General features: G+C 47.5%; 1 protein-coding gene across 1 annotated transcript in view; it reads right to left on the bottom strand.

The window, feature by feature from the left end:
- Positions 1-2,608: 2,608 nt before the first annotated feature.
- The window catches only part of LOC139818277 (uncharacterized), a 91,091-nt gene continuing 68,875 nt past the window's right edge, over positions 2,609-24,824 (bottom strand). The window contains exons 3-6 of the mRNA XM_071786900.1: positions 3,262-3,419; positions 3,040-3,170; positions 2,801-2,955; positions 2,609-2,667 (exon numbers count right to left, since the gene is read on the bottom strand). Of these exons, the coding sequence (XP_071643001.1) occupies positions 2,609-2,667; positions 2,801-2,955; positions 3,040-3,170; positions 3,262-3,419 (503 nt within the window). The remainder of the gene's footprint in view (positions 2,668-2,800; positions 2,956-3,039; positions 3,171-3,261; positions 3,420-24,824) is intronic.

Below are 24,824 nucleotides of genomic sequence, written 5' to 3'. Positions count from 1 at the left end.
TATAGCTTGACCATTTGACAGCTCGACCACCACACTGAATTTGCTTGCAAGCCGATACAAGTTTTCTAATCTTTATCAACAGTCGTCGTTTGGTTGATAAAGAAACTCGTAATTAAAAACAATCTGGCCGCTAAATATTGAGGCTTTAACGGATCCTTCTCTGCAATTCTACGAACGACGTTTGACTCCGCTGGATTTCTCCCCGCCGAGAAAGACACGGCCTCCAAGGCTATACCTCATTCCGTGAGACATCAGGGTCCGGAGGTTCACCAGCCCTCGTTTTATCTAGTGTCGTCCAGAGTCACCGATTTCTCTGCTGCCATCCTTATCGCCTAAGAGTTATCGGGAGAGCCCAACGCAGACCTTCAACGATAGAAGCAGAAGACTGCGACCCAAACTTCCTGGGTAACCACCGAGGAAGAGAGCCACAAGAGGAGGGACCAATTCTCGTAACATTACCAATCCAAATTAACCAATCCTTTCTTATCAAGAGAGAAAAATATAACGAACCTTTGTCTCGTGCCAAAAGGCACTGAGTCAATCAAAAAGAAATTGTTTACCAGTTATAAAAATAAATATATCATTTTAATACACGGATTAAATTTCTTGCGCATCCAAAATTCCTACATAGAGAAATCGGGTAATTACAGGACTCTACGACAATCATATTCTGTACATAAAGGACGCCATCTAGTCAAACATGTTCTTGTTGTGGTAACAGATGATTATATTTTGGACATACACGGACCATACTTCGCTAATGGTAAGAATAATGATGCTGCAATCCTCAAAAACAAATTGGACCAAAACATAAATAGTATTAAAGATTGGTCCTAAGATGTAGATATTCCTCAAAAACAAATTGGGGATCAAAACATAAATAGTATTAAAGATTGGTTCCAAGATGGAAAAATATTCCTCGTTGATCGTGAGTATCAAGATGTTGTTTCTTTTCTTAATTATCTAGTGTACGTATGCAATAAAATGCCTGCATCTTAAGCAAAAAAAACATCATCTCTCAATTAAATTCGCAAACAAAGCGAGACTTGTTACCATTTAGAGATGGATTATTGTAGTTCGTAATGGTCACATAAAGACTGTATTCAAGTTCCTTGATGGTATTATTCCAAAAACTCATGTCCTTTATCTTCGGGAATTTTATTTGATAGCTGGCGCTTTAATAAATCATTATTATGATGTAATTTTAATGAAAAGAAAAATAGTACAGTTAGCTCAATAAATGAAAGAAAAATCAAATTCAGAAAATGTGTTACAGGCAAGAGTAGAAACGGAAGATCTAGGACGTAGAATTGCTATGTGGTTTCATCTAAATGAAAATCATATTCCAGGATTTCTTAGGTTTAATTATAATTATTTAAAATAATTAACGATAGGAGTTTATCAAATAAAATTAGCACCATCTTATGTTCAAGATAAACTGCATCATGATGTTACCGAAATATTTAAGCTTGAGGAAAGAAATAAACTAGGACATATTCGTATCAGAATATATTCCAGATTTCGTAACGCTACAAGGTATCAACTTTGGATCGCGTTTACAAACAATAATGATAAAGATGGTAATGTTGGATGTTCAAAATGAGCCAATTTTGGGGTATTACTGCACATGTAAGGTCAGGTGCTAGAACAATAGGATTGTGCTCATGTAGCCAGTATCTTATGGTATTTGAGCTGGGTCAGACATCAGCAAAAAATTAAGCACCCCAGTTGAGCTTTGTATAATTATATCAAAGACGCATCTGAAAGATACGACTTCAATAATGAAAACTTAATTGTTGATGTTGAATAAATGTAAAACTGGACTTTACGAAAGAACATTGAATGATTTTCTGACTGACAAATCAATTGATCTGACTGATTAACTGACTGACTGACAAATCGATTGACCTGATTGACTGACTGACTGACAAGAAAGGGGTGTAAGTCCGTCTGTGCAACTTCCGCGTGGTACGCCCTGGGTAATGCTGATGCCGGCGGCATGTTTATATATCTTATATGTTTATATATCTAATTTTTTAAATATTTTTTAGAGCCTTCCTGCAACTTTCTTTCGGATTTTTTAACAAAACAAAACCTAAAAGAGCCTAAAAGAGAGTTTAAAAGAGATAGACTAGTAGTTTTTTAATGAATTATTATATCCAAGTTATTAATTAATATCCGCAAAAGTTGTGCTTTTCTGAGGTCACGCCTATTAATACTTTTGATTAACATCATAAAAGAAATCACATATCAACAATTTAACCAACTTGACAGAAGCCGGTTTCTTCATAAAAAGTGTGCGGTGTCCTTTATTGATTTTTTATGTAACATAACGTTAAGCGTTTGATAAGGAGGGAGGAGAAGAAACATTTTATTAATTAGTAATTAATTTTTCGTTACATAAATATTTATTAACATCGTGATTTGTCGACAATAGTATTTATGTACCTTATATTTTTATAACAAATAAATGCTCGTTTTAACTCTCACAATCAATCGAAGAAAGGGAGAAAAACGCCGTCACCCGCGTCCTTAATCTGACACCTCTACCTCTTTGTACCGACAATCACTTCATGCTCAAAATTACTTAACTTATGACGCGCGGCCATTATGTATTAAATACACCGTCGTGAGGCTTGTTGAGATGTTGGCCACTCGCAACCGCGTCTATTGAGAGAATTGTTGGTAGCGATTATTGCTGTCGAAAACCTATGTACTTCTCAATTAACGGCTATCGCATGATTTATGTCACCTCAGTGTATCAAATGTCCTAAAAATTCATGAATTAAAATATATATACCATCAGGTAGGCAGAAGAATGTCCAGTGCGCTATCGTTTGATCGCTTCCAACGCTAAACCAACGTAGGGTAATTAATAAATCATGATTTACATTTATAATTTCTTCACTCCCATGCGTACGTTGCGAAAATAAACGCAGATGTGACCCAAAAATGCTACAAATATTGCACATAAAAATTTATTGTTATGTCAGAGAGATATTAACATTTGTCAATAAGTAAATTAAAATATATATTGACCTAATAATAAACTCCTTCCAATTCCAATAGTCTATCAATCTTTTAATCACAACTTCTTTCAAATATTGTTTTGCTGACTTCTCACTTTCTTGATACGACAGAGATGTAACATCATTACGTCCAATTTCTATCTAGAATAAATATCCACCGCCGTTCATGCTTTCATATTTTATATCTTTTAATGAAGTCTGAATATATAAACATAAGAAATTTTGATCTTACTGTGACACAAGGAAATAGTGCTCCAGGACTTTGATACAATCGTATTTCTATGTTATGACTAGCTCGAACGTAAAAACGAATATCCTGCGTGTCGTTACTTTTTTGCATAGGCCAAATTCTCAAAAACTCGTCTCCAAAAGTTATATGACTTTCACAATCTAAACACACAAAGAATAAAGAATTCAATAAAATAATTTAAGGTAGTTAATCCGTAAACTCATTTTCTTGGAAACCTCATAAAATTTGAACAGTATATTAATGTAAACACGATTTACATACCTATGCAATTAGAAAAAAAATTGAAAGTACCGAAGTTGAGATAAGTGAAATCAAAGTTAGTATTTTTTACATGTATCACAAGTACGAAAACGGCTTCCGATACCACGTTTCTAATTGTAGCGATTAAACTACTCTTGTGATTTTTATAAAAATAACAAGAAAACGATAGAAGAGACTTGTAAAAATATACTTACAAAGATACAAGACCTTTGATCGTCTAGTTTCAAAGTAATTGATTAAAGTACACAATTTCTGATACTAGCGGTGGACGCATATGACAGTTAACCTTTGAAGTTAGCTTTGAAGTGAACTTAATCTAATAGCATAAATTAGTGTCTATATACATGTACATATGAGATTCTTACACACATACATGCATAACGCAGACAATCCCAGCCAAATATTATATGTCATTTGTCTATCATTAACTTTTTGACAGTATTGTCACGGATTAATTACCTTAATAGTGCGTAAACGAGTGAGAAGTGCAATAGACAGAGTTACGAAACAAGTGATTTAGTAGCAAGGTTAATACGATTGTATATGATTGTGTACACAGGCAGCCTGAATAAAAATGAAGCAAATGATACAGTACGTAGCATCTAATAAACAAGCTCCTGCCTGATCAAAAATTTTTTATATAAAAACATATATCTATAAATATTTGTATAATATGTATAATTATATGTAGATATACGTGATCTGTATAAAAAGTAATAAGACTGATTTTTTTCTGAACAGCTGGTAACTCTGTAAAAACGAGACTGCAGTAAACCGAGAGCTATATTCATATTCTACCTTTAGTTAAAATTTCAATTTGATAACATTAACACATGTGATTCTACAATTATTCGTATAACTGTATGTTTGAGTGACGCGTCACGAAAATGGAACACAAGAAAATCAAACAGCGTTATGCAAAGTTTGACACAGCAAATTCTGTGCCAAATTTCAGGATAACACGACAGAAACACTTAAAAAGTAAACAGTGAGAATAAATGGTGATCAAATAACTTGAATTTGAGTCACCAAATTGTTTATGTCATTGGTGGTCCAGATTCATCTTCACAATATCACCGTCTTTCTAAAAATGCCTTATGCCCGGGATAGAACTTGATCTTTGTAAGTCTGTTTTACTTCTAAATGTTTCCATCGTATTGTCTGGAGTTTGACATAGAATTTCGTGACGCGTTATCCAAACATATAGTTATACAAATAATTGTAAAATTACATGTGTTAATGTTATCAAATTAGAATTTTAACTAAAGGTAGAGTATGAACGTAACTCTCGGTCTACTGCAATTTCGTTTTTACAGTGTTACCAGCTGTTGAGAAAAAAAATTTAGTTTCATTATTTACTTTTTAGACAGACCACGTATAATATACCTACATATGTCATATGTGTATTTTCTTATTTTTCTTTTCCTTGTCTAATCTCTGTCCGTATATATAGAAAAACTAATAAGAAGAATAATCAAGAGTTAAGGAAGCAGACGCTCGTAAAATGTAAACACAAAATTGATAAAGTTCAGAGTCCAAATTAAAGGACGTTATAATTGAGGCCATTGATGGAAAAGGGCACACAGGCTTATTATGTGCCCTTTCGTAAATCGTCTAAATCGGCTCAGGTATGTGTTATATAATATACAAAAGACATGTTACTTCTCTAGTTTACATTACGTAGATGCTGTTGTATTGCTGCGCGACCCTGAAGATTCGTGTAGCGGTGTGTAGTTTTGAAAAAAGATAATAAATATTATAAGCGGCAGTGTGGTCTAGTGGTAGAGCGCCAGACTCGTAATCTGAAGAACCAGGTTCGAGTCCATTAGAGCCATGTAAACATGGAACAGTACAAAATTACCTTTTTCAAAAAAAGTAAAAAAAAGTGCCAAGTACACGCAATGTATTTTGTAAATTCAAAAATCTAACCTAAGTGCAGCTTTATATCTTTTTCACAAAATTATATTATCTAACTTAACTCAAGTGACATGTATTTCAAAAAAAAGATGTGAAATCTTTAATTTCTTCTTCACAAAATTATGTTACCTAACTTAACTCAAGTGACATGTATCTAACCTAAGTGGTAGCTTTATATCTTTTTCACAAAATTATATTACCTAACTTAACTCAAGTGACATGTATTTCAAAAAAAAGATGTGAAATCTTTATTTTCTTCTTCACAAAATTATATTACCTTACTTAACTCAAGTGACATGTATTTAAAAAAAAAAAGTAAAATCTTTAAATTAAATTGCGCCAATTGTAAAGAAAATATGTATATTGCTTTGAAAGATAATTGTTATGCAACTACTTTAAAGAAATAAAACCCAAGTGGTATCTTCGTATTTCTATTCAAGGGTCTTCCTATTCTAAACCCAAGTGATAATAGTTTCTTAATTCTCTTTAACAAATTTTTAATATTACAAAGAATTATTTTAATTACAAAGAATTAAAAAAGTACAAAATAAAAATATTTAATTAAAACAAAATAAATAAATTTTTCTTGTAAAAAAACTTGGCGCTGCTAGACTTTGAAATTTAAACATTAAAATTTAAACATTAGTACTAAGATTTTTGATTGAATAAAAAACAATAAACATAATTTAGGGAAGAATGCGACAGGAGTAAAAAAGCAGCGCCAAGTTTTTTTATAAGCAAAATTTATTTCTTTTGTTTTAATTAAATATTTTTATTTTGTACTGTTACTTCTTTAATTCTTTGTAATTAAAATGATTCTTTGTAATATTAAAAATTTGTTAAAGAGAATTAAAAAGCTATTATCGCTTGGGTTTAGAATAGGAAGACCCTTGAATAGGAATACGAAGATACCACTTGGGTTTTATTTCTTTAAAGTAGTTGCATAACAATTATCTTTCAAAGCAATATACATATTCTCTTTACAATTGGCGCAATTAATTTAAAGATTTCACATCTTTTTTTGAAATACATGTCACTTGAGTTAAGTTAGGTAATATAATTTTGTGAAGAAAAAAATGAAGATTTCACATCTTTTTTTTGAAATACATGTCACTTGAGTTAAGTTAAGTAATATAATTTTCCCCCTCGTGAAGGGCCACCTTGGCGTGGTGAGGGGGCTCCCTGCTTGCAGAGGCTGCTGTGGCCACTCGTTGGTGAGGAGTGGGGTCCAAGAGTCCTCCCTTCCTGCCGCCGGCCCAAGGGCTGGAGTGGCGGGAAGAATGGGAGCCCGGCGACTCCCTCAAGGACTGGCCTTTTTCTGTGGTTCCACGTTGGGACCCAGGCGGGGAAGAGCGACGGCTGCCGGAGCCGCTGGGACGTTTTTCCGGGTCGGGGTCCAACAGCTGGGACCGTTGAGGCCGCACGACGCGTCGTTGTGGTTGGGCTCGACGGTTGGCGTAGGAGCGAAGGCAAACGCTATAAAACCCGGGCAGGCGGGGCTCATTAGCCGTAGCGAAGGCAACTCGCCCAGGAGAAGGTCACTCCGAAATTAAACCACCCTTACAAAAATCATGATGAGTTGCGTAGAAGAGAATACACTTACCGGCCCAGGGGTTTCGGACCCCCAGGGCCCGGCGGTGAAGGGGTATTGTCCCGGCCTCTCCCCGTCGTCATCGAACGTCGGGCTAACTTCGGGGTTGCCAGCGGGTCCCGGAACGGAATCAGCTACCGCTGTGAACAGCGGTGAAGGCCGCAACTCGTCGAAGGAGCGACTATGCATAAGGTCCATAGAACCGGGGGTGTTTCTCCCCCCGGCTTCAGTAAAAAAGGGCAAATTGCGCAGCCCTAAGTCGATGAGCGAACGCGGGGAGGTGAGTTCGCAAGAGCCTTGCCCTTTAAGCGCCGCCTCCGTGGTGTCGTCTGATTTTGTGTCGGGCGACCTGGCAGATGAGGACACCGATGTGATACGGGTCGACCCTGACAATGAGTCAATCGAAATCCAGTCGAACAGTCCCCCTTCCAAGAAAAGAAAGAGGAAGAGGGGGCGGTCTCCCACGCATGGCCGCTACGTGGGTAAGGCCGAGATGGAGCGAAGGCTGAAGGAGTTGGAATGGGCGGAGGCGAAGACCGAAGCCGTGAAGGATCTGGAGGAGTTTCTAGTGAAGCGCGAGAAACGAGGTCCTCCAGACCGCTCCTCGTGGCCAAGGGTCCACCAGACCACGGGACAGACGGGGGCACAGCGTCCCTTATCGAGAAGGTGAGTCTCGTTGTGCGCGCCGTTGAGGAAATTTCCAAGAGGTCGAGGAATTTGAAGGGCACGTTCCAAAGAGGCCTCAAAGAAGCAGCGGCCTCAATTCGCGAGGCAGTTTCGCTCCTCGGACAGAAGTCAGCCGATGAGGAGACGAAAAGGCTGGAGAGAGAGATGGCAGCCTTGAGGGAGGAGAATGACTCCCTCAGGAAAAAGCTCGCAAACATCCGCAAACAATTTGCGGATGCGGAGAGGCGCAGCAGGGGGCGCCAGAAGGCAACAATTACAGACTCGCCGCCGTCACCTGACTGCCAGAGGACTTCCGACCTCAACAAGTGGTCGTGGTTCCTCACCCGAAATGAGCGTGCGTGGCCGGGATCGGGCCGGGAGGGTAGGGGGGACGATTCCTCCCTCTCTCCTGCCCGTTTCTCGCAGCCTGGTCCTTCTGCCCTTCCTCTTTCACCACCGTGCTCGGACGGAGGGGACGAGATGATGGCGCGCATCGTCGCCACTGTTGGCGCGATGCTGGACGCAAGATTTGCGGCACTGAAGGATCGCCTCCCCCCGGAGCCTCCGGGGAAAATCAGGCCGCCTTTGGCAACCGATGCGAAGAGGGGGGAGGATTTTCCTCCTCTCAAGCCGCCTAGGGGCTCGGCTGCGAAGGAGGCGGCCCCCCCCCTACTGCAAAGGCCCCTAGGAAAAAAGGGGAAAAGGTGGCTGGGTCGAAGTCTAGCGAGGGCGGTGATCCGAGAAACGGGCGCCCGCTGGCGAGAGGGGGGCCGCTCTCCCCTCTCGGCTGCCGAAGAACACGTCTGAGGGACCCGCAGCCTCTGTGAAGGGAGGCGTGCATAGGTCTGCCAAAAAGTCGGCCCCTAAAGGATCGGCAAAGCCCTCGGCTGCCCCGGCTGCTCTGTCCGCGAAGAGCGGAGGGACTAGTCGTGGGGCTGCTACCCCTGCCACCTCTGCGCAGCCATCCGGAGACGAGTGGGCGGAGGTGGTTAAGAGGGGGAAGAAGAAGACCTCAACGATGGGACCTAAGACTGCCCCCCTACTAGCAAGGCCCCTCCTCAGGCGAGGAGGGGCGGAGGGAGAGAGGCTTGGCCCATAAAGGTGCGGAAACCCAGGGCGGCCGCGATCGCGCTGACGCTGCCGCCCGAGGCCGAGGAGAAGGGCGTTACATACGTCGACCTTTTATCGAGGGCCAAAGAGGTCATATCCCTCGAGGAGCTGGGGATCACTGCCATCCGAAAGCGCAAAGCGTTCAAGGGTGGCAGAGTGATTGAAGTCCCCGGGGAAGATGGGGCGGCAAAGGCGGATGCCCTGGCGGTAAAGTTGAGAGAGACCTTGGCTGACACCGGTGTCAGGGTGACTCGCCCCACTAAAATGGCGGAGATGAGGGTCACTGGGCTCGAGGAATCCGTGACCCCCGCCGAGGTGGCGACCGCCCTGGCAAGGGTCAGCGGCTGCGCCGCGGCGGAGATAAAGGTTGGCCCGGTTCGTCCGGGCCTTTCGGGAGCGGGGTCAGTTTGGGCCCAATGCCCGGTAGCGCCAATCGGCTGGCAGCGGTGGGGCGACTGTTGGTGGGATGGACGACGGCCCGAGTCCAACTTCTGCCGACACGCCCCGTTCAATGCTACCGGTGCCTGGCCCTCGGTCACGCGAGGGCCCAGTACCCGGCAGCGGAAAACGAGGATCGCAGCGGTGCGTGCTTCCGCTGCGGCCAGCCGGAGCATATAGCGGCCGGCTGCACGGCCGTCCCCAATTGCCCCGTTTGCGCGGAGCTGGGACGGCCAGCGGGGCACAGATGTGGGGAGCCGGCATGCAAGCCGCCCTCCAAAAAGAAGAAAAGGAAGACGGATGAGGCCGCGAGATCCGCGGCTCCCCCACCTCCTGCCGAGATAAGGGGACCCCGATCAGAGGCTCCCTCAACGAGGACAGAAGGGGGCGAAAAATCGACGACGCCGATGGACGACCGCAAAGGCGTCTCCGCCTCCTAGGGTGGTTCCGCCGGAGGACGCGATGGATACGGCCGTATAATGGCTCCCATCCGCGTTCTCCAGGCGAATGTGAACCATGCCGCCGGGGCACAGAACTTGTTCACGCAGGCCATGGCGGCGTGGAGCATCGACGTAGGGGTGATCGCCGAGCCGTACCGCGTGCCAGATCGCTACTGGCACGCGAGCACGTGCGGCAAGCCGGCCATCACATGGAGGAGCACGACAGCCGCGCCTATCCTCCGTCTTCTGAGAAGGGGACAGGGATACGTGGCTGTCAGGTAGGCGAATCTGGCCATCATAGGGGTGTATTGCTCTTCGAACGCGGACGCTCCGCAATTCGAACGGCTCCTGGACGAAGTGGGAGACCTGATCTTGGATCTTTCACTAAGCCGGGCGATCGTCGCCGGGGACATGAACGCGAAATCTCACGCATGGGGGTCCCCGGTGACGAACCATCGTGGGCGCCTCGTCGTGGAGTGGGCGGCCGAGACCGGCCTAGCCGTTTACAACGATGCGCAGAGGCCGGTAGACACGTGCGTGCGACACAACGGGGGGTCCATCATCGATGTAACGTTGGCCACCCCCCAAGTCGCGCGCACGATCAGGGGATGGAGGGTCCTCAAAGAGGTGGAGACGTTGTCGGATCATCGCTACGTTCGATACACGGTCTCCCCTCCCAGGGCCCTCTCTGATCGCCGCCCAGCGCAGAAACACCTCTCGTCACCACGATGGGCGCTCAAAAAGCTCGACACGGAGGCTATGGTCGAGGCCTCGATCGTGAAGGTCTGGCTGAACCCAGCTGGGCCTGTGGGGGTTGAGGAGGAAGCTGACTGGTTCCGCGAAGCGATGCAAGACATATGTGACGCGTCGATGCCCCGGACCGGTCAGTGCCCCCCGGATGGTCGCCAAAGGTACTGGTGGTCCCCCCAGCTGGCCGAGCTTTGGGAGGCCAGCAACTGGAAGCGGCGCCGGTACAACAGGCACCAAAGACGGCGGCGCCGCTGTGGCGACCATCAAGAGATCGAGGCCGAGCTGCACGAGCGCTGCCGAGTCGCAAGGACAGCCTTGCAGCAGGCTATAGCCCGGGCGAAGGCCCAGGCATGGGACGAACTCGTGGAGACTCTCGATCGAGATCCATGGGGGCGGCTTTACAAAATAGTCCGGAATAAACTCCGGACTAGGGAGCCCCCTGTGACAGAGAGTCTCCACCCCCGGGTCTTAAGCGGCGTCCTGGACGGGTTGTTTTCACGGTCCCAGGAAGAGGAAGATGCCGCCCAGCGCAAAGAGGAGGCCCCGATGTTGGACAGGGCCGTCGACCCGGGGGTTCCGGAAATCACCGAGGACGAGATGGTGCGGGCAATCAAAAGGATAAGAGCGAAGAACACCGCCCCTGGTCCCGATGGTGTGCCTGGGCGTGCCTGGGCTATCGCCCTGAGTGCCCTGGGTGACAGGCTCAGGAGATTCTTCTACGGTCTCCTGTGCAAAGGATGGTTCCCCCAGCGATGGAAGGAAGGCCAACTGGTCCTTCTTCGGAAGGTGGGGCGCCCCGAGGACTCACCCTCCGCATATCGCCCCATAGTGCTCCTCGACGAGGTCGGCAAGCTATTCGAGAGGATAGTGGCGGGCCGCCTCGTCGAGCACCTGGAGCGGAAAGGCCTTGATCTGTCGGAGCGGCAGTTCGGGTTCCGCAGGGGCAGGTCGACGATCGACGCGATCTTACGCGTCAAAGCCCTTGCAGACGAGGCCGTCGCCGACGGAGGGATGTTGATCGCGGTGTCTCTGGACATCGCGAACGCGTTCAACACCCTGCCCTGGAGAATCATCAGGGAGGCGCTCGAGTACCATCGGGTGCCTTCCTACCTCCGGGCCATGATCGGGGCCTACCTTAAAAGTAGGAAGATCACCTACGTGGGTCGGGACGGTACCCTCTACAGCAGGGACGTCAGCTGTGGAGTCCCACAGGAGTCAGTCTTAGGTCCCCTGCTGTGGGACATAGGGTACGACTGGGTCCTTCGGGTCGCCCTGCGCCCGGGCCTGGAGCTCGTCTGCTACGCCGACGACGCCGTGCTTCTGGCCCGGGGCGTGAATTGGGACAAGGCAAGATGCCTCGCCACGGCTGGCACGGAGGAGATTTTGCGCAGGATCAGCATGTTGGGATTGAAGGTGGCCTTGGAGAAGACCGAGGCCATGTGGTTCCACGGGCCTCGGCGACGGCCGCCGAAAGGAGCCTACCTGCGGATCGACAGCGTTCGCATCGAGATCAGGCACAGTATGAAACACTTGGGCCTGACTCTCGACAGCCGCTGGGACTTCAAGGCGCATTTCGATTGCTTTGTCCCCCGACTAAGGGCCGCGTCCTTGGCCTTGAGCCGGCTGATGCCCAACATCGGGGGACCGGGTAGAAGCTGCCGCCGACTCTACGAGAGCGCGGTGCGGTCAATGGCCCTGTACGGGACCCCCGTGTGGCACGACGCCCTGAGAAAAGGGAAAAACCTTCCGCACCTCAGGGGCGTCCAAAAATCCGTTGCCACACGGATAGCCAGGGGATACCGCACCATCGCCTATGAGGCGGCGTGCGTCTTGGCCGGGTTACCACCTCCGCGACGCAGTGTTCGACCTGTGGGAGGCGAGGCTGGCCAATCCTACGGCCGGCCTCAGAGTCGTGGAGGCTATCCGCCCCGTGCTACGGGAATGGGCGGATAGGCGGCGGGGCGCCATCACCTTCCGAATGGTGCAGATCATTAGCGGCCACGGCTGCTTCGGCCAGTACCTGCACCGGATCGGAAGGGAGCAAAACGCTTTGTGTCACCATTGCGGAGCGCACCAGGACACGGCGAAACACACGGTTGAGCAGTGTCCGGCGTGGAACGCCCAGCGCCATGTCCTGGTGCAGGAGATAGGCGCGGATCTTTCGCCGCAGGCCCTTGACAAGGCTGTTCTTAGCGACGAGAGACAACGAAAGGCGGTCTGCTCCTTCTGCGAGCACGTTATGCTGCAGAAGGTGGAGGCAGAGCGGGAAAGGGAAACGGACCCGCTCTTCCATCCCGCTAGGAGGAGAAGAGGCGGGGCACGCCGCAGAGCGCACGCCCGGCTACCGCAATGATCGGGGTCCGGTGCGGGACGACGGATAACTCGCCTCCCGTATCGGTGCCCCACCCGCCGTGTCAACGGCGAGAGTGGCGGAGGGAGGGGGGGCTTCGCTCTGCCCCCTAGGGGGCGGTTCACCCCCTCTCTCTCTACTCAGAAGATCCCCTCCCCTGACCGATGAGGGGAGCGGCCGGAAAACAAGTTTTTCGGCCGTGCAAAGGAGCGGGGCGGTGGTGAGATATACTCTCACTGCCGCCATCTGGGGGAGCGACCGACGTCATCCCCCGACCGCTCCTTCTTTCGGGTCTTGGGCCTCGGGTGCGGGGACGCCCGGGGTCCCGGTCGGGGCCCGAGAGAAGGGGCGAAACCGCGCGGTGTTTCCGCGGTCTCGTCCACAACAATTGAGCTAGGGGAAGGGCATGCATTCCCTCCCCTTGTACGTGCGCAGGGGCCTACCCCCAAAAATAAGGGGGTGGGCGAATACGTCAGTGGGGGCGCGGTGAATGTGAGTCGACCCCGCAATCCCCCACAGCTTGGCGACGCGCAAGAACACCAAGGGGTTTTAGCTGGTAGTCTGGCGGGGTCGCCTGCCGGGAATCCAGCATACCCCGCGTCTCTCCCCCGAGAGCGCAGACATGCCTAAATGCATTTCCCCTCGCAAAAAAAAAGGTAATATAGTTTTGTGAAAAAGATATAAAGCTATCACTTAGGTTAGATATATGTCACTTGAGTTAAGTTAGGTAATATAATTTTGTAAAGAAAAAATTAAAGATTTCACATCTTTTTTTTTTAAATACATGTCACTTGAGTTAAGTTAGATAATATAATTTTGTGAAAAAGATATAAAGCTACCACTTAGGTTAGATTTTTGAATTTACAAAATACATTGCGTGTACTTGGCACTTTTTTTACTTTTTTTGAAAAAAGTAATTTTGTACTGATATTACCTATTTTATAGTGTTAAGCAAGGATCTGCAAAACATTTTAATTTTTTATTTTTTAATTATTCACAAAATTAGCAATAACAACAAATACATAAAAATTAATAATATTTAAGTAAAAGTAAATTATACATTTCTCACAAAAATTGAAGGAACACTAAATTTATCTTTAAAAATAGGCAAAATTTGAGCAGTTGTAACTTTGTTAAAAATGAATAAAATTTAAATTTCAAGCTTAAAACCTCTACTTTCAAAAGGTTACTATTATTCGTCCAATTTTTATTATGTCTAGACATAATTTTAATTCAGCGAATTTTTATTATGCCATGACATAATTTTAATTCTGCCGCTAGGGAATTTTTAAGTCGATTCTTATGAATTAAGCTTGAATTCGATGTCTAGGTGACCCAGGTTGACGATAACGAGGTCCACATAGTGCGCTCCATAGTTTTCGGTGTCCATGTGTATTAATACCTTGAATTCGATGTCCACGTGTTCCAGGTTGCCGATGACGGGTTCCAGATAGTGCGCTCCATAGTTTTCGGTGTCCAGGTGTAATAATACGTTGAATTCGATGTTTAAGTGTCCCACGTTGCCGATGACGAGGTCCACATAGTGCGCTCCGTAGTTTTCGGTGTCTACGTGTATTAATACCTCGAATTCGATATCTACGTGTCCCACATTCAGATTTAAAGTTATTAATACACCTAGACACCAAAAACTACTTTACAGAACTTTTTTACAGAAACACAAATCATATTATGAAAATATTTGTTTTTTATTTAAAGAGGTTATGTATATGAATTTTAATTGTATATATTGTAACATATTAATTTTTTTTAAATATTTTTAAGCAAATTTTATTTATAAATTTTAATTTTCAGAAATGGCGGATAGATTTAGAATGGACGATTTAATTTTTCGTAACATTATTGATCAAGCTATGGATCTCATTAATAGCTCAGATTCTGACTCATCATCAGAAGTTAGTTCTGATGAAGAGCTGCTGTTATTGGATGATGTTAATATTGTTTATTTAATTTATTAATTTAATTTATTAATTTAACATTTTAAATATATACACGCACACATTACATCCATTTTTTGTCTACATGCAGGAGCAGAAACGTATAAAAGTGCAGAAAGTAGAAAATTATTTTCATACAATTTCTGTAATGCATGACAAAACATTTCAGTCACATTTTCGTCTCACGAGAGATTCTTTTGAAGTAAGTATACATATATACGTTAGAAACATTGTAATTTAAAATTAAATTATAATAATATAATTTTAAAATAATAATTTAATAATAACAGTAATAATATTGATAATAATAACACTAAATATGATAAATATATATTTTTATTAATATATATGTTATTAATATATGTTATTAATATATTTTATTAATGCAATTAATAATATATATATACATTATATGTGTATATAGATATAATGTAATAAATGTATATAAATTGTATATATGTATATATTTATTATATTATATAATTAATAATTTAAAATGAATTTAATAATATTAGGTTGTCAGAAGAGCAGTTGGTCCTATTCTTGAGTCTAATAATAATAATAATAATGGAGGTCATCCTAATGTACCTTTGGAAAAAGCAATATTGTCAACTGTGTGGTTACTAGGAAATTAAGATTCTTTTCGAAAAGTTAGTAATCTATTTAACTTAAGCCCAAGTACTGTACATAAATTATTTTACGATGAATGCGGTGCTTTGTGTAATATGATAAATGAACACCTATACTGGCCAAATCAGGCAGAATTCCAAAATATAAGACGAGAGTTTAACGAGCTCAGAGGACCAAATGGTTTCCCAGACGTGATATGTGCAGTTGATGGAATGCATATAGAAATTCCAGCTCCAAAAGACGATGCTATGAGTTATTATAACCTAAAAGAATTCCATTCGATTCTTTTACAAGGGATGTGCGATGCAAAATGTAAATTTATTGACATCTTTGTTGGATGGCCCGGTGCAACTCATGATGCTCGAATGTGGAGAGAAAGTCCAATTAGTCAGGCACTTGCAGAAAATCCAACACTTATACCAGAAGGAGCTCATATTTTAGGAGATTCTGCATACACTTTAACCTTATTTATTAACACCATTCCGTGATAATGGGCATTTATCTCAAAGACAAAAGTTTTACAATAAAAAATTAAGTTTAAAGAGAATTGTCATTAAGCAAGCATTTGGAAGACTAAGATGTAGATTTAGAAGATTAAAATATTTAAATATGTCTCTCATGAACGAAATGAAAATAGTTGTTATTGCTGCTTGTGTTCTGCATAATATTTGTATCCGATGTAATGATAAAATCGATTTAAGTGACGACGAACCTGAAAATGAGGATGAGAACCGGAATGAAGACAATGCCATTTGTGAAGCGGATAATGATAAAAGAAATAGAATTGCCGATATTCTGTGGACAAATAGAAGACATGAATAAATTATATTTATTAATAAACAGAATAATAAATTTCTTTCGCCAGTATATAGAATAACAATTAAGTAATTTAAATCGACCGTGACTGGCAATATATAACGTCTTTTCGATATGAACATTGAAAAACTGTGAGCCAACTTGGTTTGTCGGATTCACACAGCACTTTTTTCCGGATCAATCATCGAGACATTATTAATTTTGACCATGGTTTTTGGTCAGTTGATGTAATTTCTAAATTAAATAGTTTTTAAATTTTATTGCGAAAAATATTACCCCAGCCAGGGTTTGAACCTGGAACCTCCCGTATACCGTGCGGGCGTCGTGCCAATTCGACCACTGAGGCTGTAGTAATATTCATCGCAATAACAACTATAAGATGGAGCACCGATTACTAGGTCGACGGTGTATAATAAACAGAATAATAAATTTCTTTCGCCAGTATATAGAATAACAATTAAGTAATTTAAATCGACCGTGACTGGCAATATATAACGTCTTTTCGATATGAACATTGAAAAACTGTGAGCCAACTTGGTTTGTCAGATTCACACAGCACTTTTTTCCGGATCAATCATCGAGACATTATTAATTTTGACCATGGTTTTTGGTCAGTTGATGTAATTTCTAAATTAAATAGTTTTTAAATTTTATTGCGAAAAATATTACCCCAGCCAGGGTTTGAACCTGGAACCTCCCGTATACCGTGCGGGCGTCGTGCCAATTCGACCACTGAGGCTGTAGTAATATTCATCGCAATAACAACTATAAGATGGAGCACCGATTACTAGGTCGACGGTGTATAATAAACAGAATAATAAATTTCTTTCGCCAGTATATAGAATAACAATTAAGTAATTTAAATCGACCGTGACTGGCAATATATAACGTCTTTTCGATATGAACATTGAAAAACTGTGAGCCAACTTGGTTTGTCAGATTCACACAGCACTTTTTTCCGGATCAATCATCGAGACATTATTAATTTTGACCATGGTTTTTGGTCAGTTGATGTAATTTCTAAATTAAATAGTTTTTAAATTTTATTGCGAAAAATATTACCCCAGCCAGGGTTTGAACCTGGAACCTCCCGTATACCGTGCGGGCGTCGTGCCAATTCGACCACTGAGGCTGTCTCGATGATTGATCCGGAAAAAAGTGCTGTGTGAATCCGACAAACCAAGTTGGCTCACAGTTTTTCAATGTTCATATCGAAAAGACGTTATATATTGCCAGTCACGGTCGATTTAAATTACTTAATTGTTATTCTATATACTGGCGAAAGAAATTTATTATTCTGTTTATTATACACCGTCGACCTAGTAATCGGTGCTCCATCTTATAGTTGTTATTGCGATGAATATTACTACAGCCTCAGTGGTCGAATTGGCACGACGCCCGCACGGTATACGGGAGGTTCCAGGTTCAAACCCTGGCTGGGGTAATATTTTTCGCAATAAAATTTAAAAACTATTTAATTTAGAAATTACATCAACTGACCAAAAACCATGGTCAAAATTAATAATGTCTCGATGATTGATCCGGAAAAAAGTGCTGTGTGAATCCGACAAACCAAGTTGGCTCACAGTTTTTCAATGTTCATATCGAAAAGACGTTATATATTGCCAGTCACGGTCGATTTAAATTACTTAATTTATATTTATTAATATTATAACATTTCGTAAGTATGTAACAGGTACATTACAAGTATTGTCAATAAAGTGAAGTATTTTTAACAAAATACATTAGTATATATATTTTCAATATATGACAACATATTTAACAGTCATAAGTACGAATCTCTTAACATAAAATATAAAGATGTCTTAATATTATAAGAACATACCCCCAAACAACACCACGTCCTAAATCAGAACATAAAATGTCATTACGATATCTTTTGGACATTATATCAAAAGTCATATAAGAAGTCTTTATGCCCCGATTTTGAATGTGGTGTTATATTTGAATAACATTTTATAATATACAAAAAAACGTTAGTATTGTATTGAAACATTTAAGAACAAAAAAATAAATTGTATCTAGATCATATTTGACTTAATGACAAAAAATATTAAAACAAGACATCTGAGACCAAACAAAAAATCCAACTTTATCTAGTGAGATCATACTTAACTTTAAACCGGTCAATTCGAAGTGTGGCTATTGCGGCTTTATTTTAAAAGGGTCATGCGGAACAATATTCTTGCAAACCGGAGCCGTGTTGGCTCCGTGTCCGCTCGCGGTGCCCGCTCCTGTGGCAGCACGCGGTACTCACGTGTTCGCCTCGGCCCTCTCCCCGGACCGGGTGGATCATCGAGTAGCTTGGCCCGGGAAAAGGAGGATGAGCGAGCCGTGAGTGCGAAGTCGGTCGTTCGTAGCAGCGCTTTTCGGAAAGTACGCTTCGGAGTTATCGCGTTGTAAAACCGGTGATCAGCCGCGCCCCTCGTCTACACGCTACTTATACTATACTCTTCTCTAAATAAAGTGTAAGCCGCTGTCGGATATAAGATCGGCAAGGCGAGAAACATATTTTGGTCCTTCGAGCCGGATCCCGGATCCTTGATCGTGGTGTGAGACGGGCGCGAGGAAACTTTGCGAACTTTCGCTGCCGCGTGGCAACGCTCGAGCCGGCGTCGGTCGACAGTGGACGTCTCGGAGTGCCAAAGCGGGCAACTCGTGGACAGAAGTGGAGTGAAGTGGGGAGACAGTGGAATGTCGGCCGTACGGAAAGGATTGCGGGATAAATCGCGGCTACGCGAGATCTCCCCGCTCACCGCGCGGCACCGCGCCTACGTACTCCGTTGCCCCGCTCACCGCGCACCACCGCGACTACGTGCTCCGTTGCCCCGCTCACCGCGCACCACCGCGCCAACATGCTCCGTTGCTCCGCTCACCGCGCGGCACCGCGCCTACGTGCTCCGTTGCTCCGCTCACCGCGCACCACCGCGCCTACGTGCTCCGGCGCCCCGCTCACCGCACGGCACCGCGCCTACGTGCTCTGTCGCCCCGCTCACCGCGCGGCACCGCGCCCACGTGCTACGCGCTCCGCGCAGCTCGTCTCTCGTGTCGTACAGGGGCACATCTCTCGTTGATCTACGATGACGTCGGTCCAGAAATCGGACCAGAAGATGGACCCTGCTCTCAGGAAGCAGTTGGCGATCAAGGGCTACATCGATCGCTTTTGGGAGAACTTGATTAAAGTCGGAAAGGACAAGATCACGCAATCCTACCTGAAGGCTCGCCTTTCGCTGCTCGAGGACTACTGGCACCGCTTTGAACGAGCACTGTCCTCCTCGAGCTCGACGACGCGGCCACCGCGGACTACATGTCCAAGGACTTGTACACCGCTACAGAGGACAACTATATCGCCACCAAGACGAAGATCACCATCCTGTTGAGGGATGAGGGGGCGTCTAGAGCCGACACCTCGGCGGTCTTTATGAAGCAAATTCAGTTGCCGAAGATAAGTTTGCCAACGTTCTCAGGGGAGCAACTGACGTGGGAGAGTTTCCGCGACCTGTTCAGGTCTCTCGTCCACGAAGTGCCAGATCTGGCCCCCGTTCAAAAACTGCCATACCTTAAGGCCAGCTTAACCGGCGAGGCGGCTGCCATTATCGCCAACATGGAGCTGACGGACAGGGGATACGAGACGACGTGGTCGGAGCTGATCTTGCGCTACGACAACCGGAGAGTTCTCCTGTCTACGCACATGCGTGTCTTCCTCTCCAGCCCCGCCATGGCGAGACCATCGTCGGCGGATCTGAAGCAAATTATCAGTGTCGCGCTACAGGCGAGGCGCTCCTTTGAGTCGCTCGGCCGACCCGTGGCGCACTGGGACGACTGGTTCGTCCACGTGATTGTGGAGAAACTCGATTTTCAATCGCGTCTCTTCTGAGAGACGTCACTGCGAACCAGCTCGGAGTTCCCTACCTTTCGCCAGCTGCAAGACTTCTTGCAGACCCGGGTCAGAGCCTTGGACGCCACGAACCCCAAGGGTTCCGTTGCCCCTGTCACGACTGCGGCAAAACAGGATCGCAAGGCCAAGGTGAATGCCCTAACGGCGTCGGCCCCTGAAACCGCAGGATCAAACAGACGGTGCTCTCTCTGCCAAGGCAACCATCTCTTTGGCTACTGCCCGCGATTCAAAGAGATGCCGGTGCCTCAACGCCGGGAGTGCGTGAAAAAGCAGGGAGCCTGCTTCAACTGCCTCAGAACGAAACACTTAGTTTCAAGTTGCCCTTCTGCCGTGCGATGCCTTCGCTGCCAAGAAAAGTATCACACTTTGCTGCATTTGACAGACTCCTCAGTGACCGCGGAGCCCGCCGAGAAGGGAGCCTTGAACCCTGCCGTGTCGGCTAAAGAAGCCCCGCCCAGCGCTGCGGTGGCCACTAACGTCGCCGCGCTTGCTGCCGCTTCGGGCCGCTCGGTCTTGCTGGCTACAGCTCAGGCAACCTTCAAAAATAAAACCGGCGATTCGGTTATCGCCCGCGTGTTACTGGACTCAGGCTCCGAAGCCTCTTTTCTCTCCGACCGAGTAGCACGCGCCTTGCGCCTGCCGAGAAGCCGCGTTCATATGTCAGTTTCCGGCCTCTAGGGCGCGACCTCGGGTGTCTCAACCCATGCCATCTCGGTGACGTTGGGCTCGCCGCACGCCCCTGAGATGTGCCTTTATCTGCCGGAGATGCTCCTGTTGCCAAAGTTGACGTCGGTCCTCCCACAACAACCAATGATCCGGCAAGACTGGCCCCACATACTCGGGCTGACGTTCGCGGATCCGCGCTACGACCAGCCAGCATCAGTGGACGCGATCCTAGGAGCAGATGCCTATGGGAGGCTAATCCAGGACGGCTTCAGGCCGGGCCCCCTAGGGGCGCCTTCAGCTCAGTCGACATTGCTGGGCTGGGTCCTCATGGGCCACGCAACGAACCCCACCGCTGACCCAGAGCGCGCCGGCGTCGCCGTGCATCACGCTTCGGTCTCGTGCAGTGACCTCGACCGGTCGCTCCAGCGGTTCTGGGAGATGGAAGAGCTGTCTAACGAGAAGGCTCCCTCGCCCGAAGATCTCCACTGCGAGGTGTTGTTTGCGGCTACGCATACTCGCGACGCGAGCGGCCGATACACCGTCCGGCTTCCGAAACGCGAGGACACCGGGAGGCAGTTAACCCCTAACCGCGCTGAGGTGCTCCGCATGCTGCTCAGCTTGGAGCGTCGGCTGATACGTGACACTCGACTACGGGACCATACCAATACACGGCGTTCATGGCCGACTACCTGAGTCTAGGCCATATGGCGGCGGTCCCGGATGCGGAGATTGACCGTCCCGAGGCCCACTACCTGCCGCATCACGCGGTCATTAAAAGCTCGGATCTAGGAGGTAAAATTCGCGTTGTTTTCAATGCCTCCTTTAGCACCGCAACCGGCTCCCTCAACGACCTGCTACTCCCTGGTCCTAAACTTCAATCCGACCTGTGGCTGATCTTGTCCCGCTGGCGCCTTTTCAAATTCGTATTCACTTGTGACATTATAAAAATGTTTCGACAGATCCGTGTCCACCCGGAAGACACCCACCTTCAACGTATTCTGTGGCGTCCGGACCCCGCCGCGGAGGTCCAAGACTTCTACCTACTGACCGTTGTATACGGTACGGCCTCGGCCCCCTACCTTGCGCTCCGAGTGCTGATTCAGCTAGCCGACGACGAGGGTAAGGCCTATCCTCTGGGCGCGAAAGCCATTAAACAAAACAGCTATATGGACGACTTCTATGGCGGCGGACACACCCTGGAAGAGGCTCTGGAGCCTCTACGCCAACTCGTGGCGATCCTCAGGGCGGGAGGCTTTGAGCTGAGTAAGTGGGCAGCCAACACACCGGAACTCTGCCCGGATGGGGAATCGACGGCGAAGCTTCTCCATGATCGAGAAGGCGTGAGCACCCGCGTACTATGGAGCCCTGCCGACGAACGCTTCGTCCTGCGCGTGGCGCCTCCCACCAGAGTATCGGGCTCTACCAAGCGGTCCGTGCTGTCGGACGTAGCCCGGTTTTTTGACCCACTGGGTTGGGCAGCGCCGGTACTCATATTCGGCAAAATCTTTATACAAGACCTGTGGATGGCTAGACTAGACTAGGATCAACCGCTTCCGGAGGGACTCCAGTCCTCTTGGACAAAGTTCACGGAGACCTTGCCCTACTTGAATGCATTGAGCGTTCCACGCTCAGTCGGCTACGAGGTTGACGGCACCGTCGAGCTCCATGGGTTTTCCGACGCGTCTAGCCGGGCCTACGCTGCGGCTGTCTATCTGCGGTGCACGGACGCATCCGGGGAAGTTTCTGTCCATTTGGTGGTGGCTAAGACCAAGGTGGCCCCGGTCCGACCGGTCACCATACCGCGATTGGAGCAAGGCGCCCTGTTGCTCGCTGAGCTACTCGACGCAACCGGCAAGGGTCTCGACCTGAGCGGTGCGCAGAAGTTCGCCTGGATAGACGCCGCCGTGGTGCTCGCCTGGATCCGATCTCATCTTTCCCGCTGGAAACCCTTTGTGGCGAACAGGGTCGCAAAGGTACAGGATCTGCTGTTCCCCCCGAACTGGAGATATGTGCTGTCGGCGGAAAACCTGGCCGACGCCGCGACGAGAGGCATATCGCCCAGTAAGCTGGCCACGCTAGACCTCTGGTGGCGTGGCACTACATGGCTCAGGGACTACAATTATGCGTGGTCCGAGCCAACGGTCGCTGATACTGATGTAGGGAGGGAGGAGCAGCGGATTGTGACGACTCAAGTCGCAAGACGACCCACCGAGGACAATCCCGTCCTATTGCGCTTCTTGTCTTTATCACGCTTACTCCGTGTTACGGTATTCTGTTTTAGATTCCTTCACAACACCCGTAACCCCCGGAACAAGAAAGAGGGCTTTGTCACCAGAGACGAACTGGACGCGACTCGACTCCGCTGGGTGAGAATTGCGCAGCGGCACAACTTTCCGGACGAGATAGCGCAACTCGGGGACTCAAGGCCACTCCCGGCTCGTTCCCCTCTCTTGCCACTCCGCCCATTCTTGGACCACGAAGGGCTGCTGCGCCTGGGTAGCCGACTGCAGCACGCATTCCTGCCCTTTGAGGAGAAGCACCCACTTATACTGGCAAAAGACAACCCCCTCTCCCTCCTGCTGGTGCGGGAGGCTCACATGACGTCGCTGCATGGAGGCCCCCAGTTGACCCGTAACCTACTCCTCCGAAGGGTATGGATCCTCCGGGCCAACTCCCTCATTCGAGCCGTGATCCACAAGTGCGTGACCTGCGCACGACTCCGAGGCGCTACAGCGGCGCAGCAAATGGGACAGCTGCCAGCGGAACGCGCCCGCCCGGGTCGGCCCTTCCAGTCCGCCGGCGTTGACTACGCCGGCCCCGTGTTCCTTCGGACTACGAAAGGCCGCGGCCACAAGGCCGTCAAAGGCTATATCTGTCTGTTTGTGTGCTTGTCCTCCAAGGCCATACACTTGGAAGCCGTCTCTGACTTATCCTCTGCTTCATTTTTAGCCGCATTCAAGCGATTCACGGCCCGTCGGGGCCACTGCCGACTTCTGATGAACGACAATGGGACCAATTTCCGCGGAGCCGCCAAGGAGCTGCGCGCAATGTTTAAGGCAACCTCCAGCTTCTACCATGCTAGCGCCGCGGACTTGGCCAACCACGGCACAGAGTGGTCGTTCACCCCCCCCCCCGGGGCGCCCACTTCGGAGGGTTGTGGGAAGCCGGCGTCAAGTCGGTGAAGTACCACCTACGGAGCGTGCTCGGGGAGCACAAGCTCACCTTCGAGGAGATGGCGACACTGCTGTCCCAAGTTGAGGCCTGCCTTAACTCGCGGCCTCTGTACGCGCTGAGCAACGACCCGTCGGATCTGTCCGCGCTGACCCCGGGCTCCCGGGACCCCATCTGCTCGTTGGCGAGCCACTTGTAAACATACCGGAGCCTTCCCTGCTGGGCGCTGACGTGAACCGACTGCCGTCACGATAGGTCTTGGTCTCTGGTATGCGCGACCACTTCTGGAGTCGTTGGTCGAGAGAATACGTGCACCATCTACAGCAACTCAAAAAATGGAGGAGGACATCGCCGAACCTCGAGGTGGGCACGCTCGTGCTCCTCAAGGACGAGCTGCAGCCCCCCGCCAAATGGGCGCTAGCGCGAGTCACTGCCCTTCATCCCGGCTCCGACAGGCTGGTGCGCGTCGTCAGCATTAAAACCGCTTCTGCCGCATTCAGGCGGCCGATCGCGAAACTGTGCCCGCTCCCGATCGAACCTCGGGCCGACCGCGAAAGTGTGCCCCCGGGAGGGCGTGACGGTTAAACCGCCGTGTAAATATATTGTACATTGTGTAAATATTAGCTTGTAAGCCAATAGTGTAAGAGACGTCCGTCGTCTAGTGAAGATTGTAAACTAGTAACCTGGCCCCGCCAGGCGCCATGGCGGGCGGTGCCCCTGGAGACTATGTTAATTTCGTCTAGTGGACGAGGCGGGCGGGATGTTACAAACCGGAGCCGTGTCGGCTCCGTGTCCGCTCGCGGTGCCCGCTCCTGTGGCAGCACGCGGTACTCACGTGTTCGCCTCGACCCTCTCCCTGGACTGG

The sequence above is a fragment of the Temnothorax longispinosus genome, chromosome 8, assembly GCF_030848805.1.
Source record: "Temnothorax longispinosus isolate EJ_2023e chromosome 8, Tlon_JGU_v1, whole genome shotgun sequence".
NCBI lineage: Eukaryota > Metazoa > Arthropoda > Insecta > Hymenoptera > Formicidae > Temnothorax > Temnothorax longispinosus.
The sequence above is the reverse complement of the archived record's forward strand: the minus strand, read 5'-3'. Positions and strand labels throughout refer to the sequence as shown.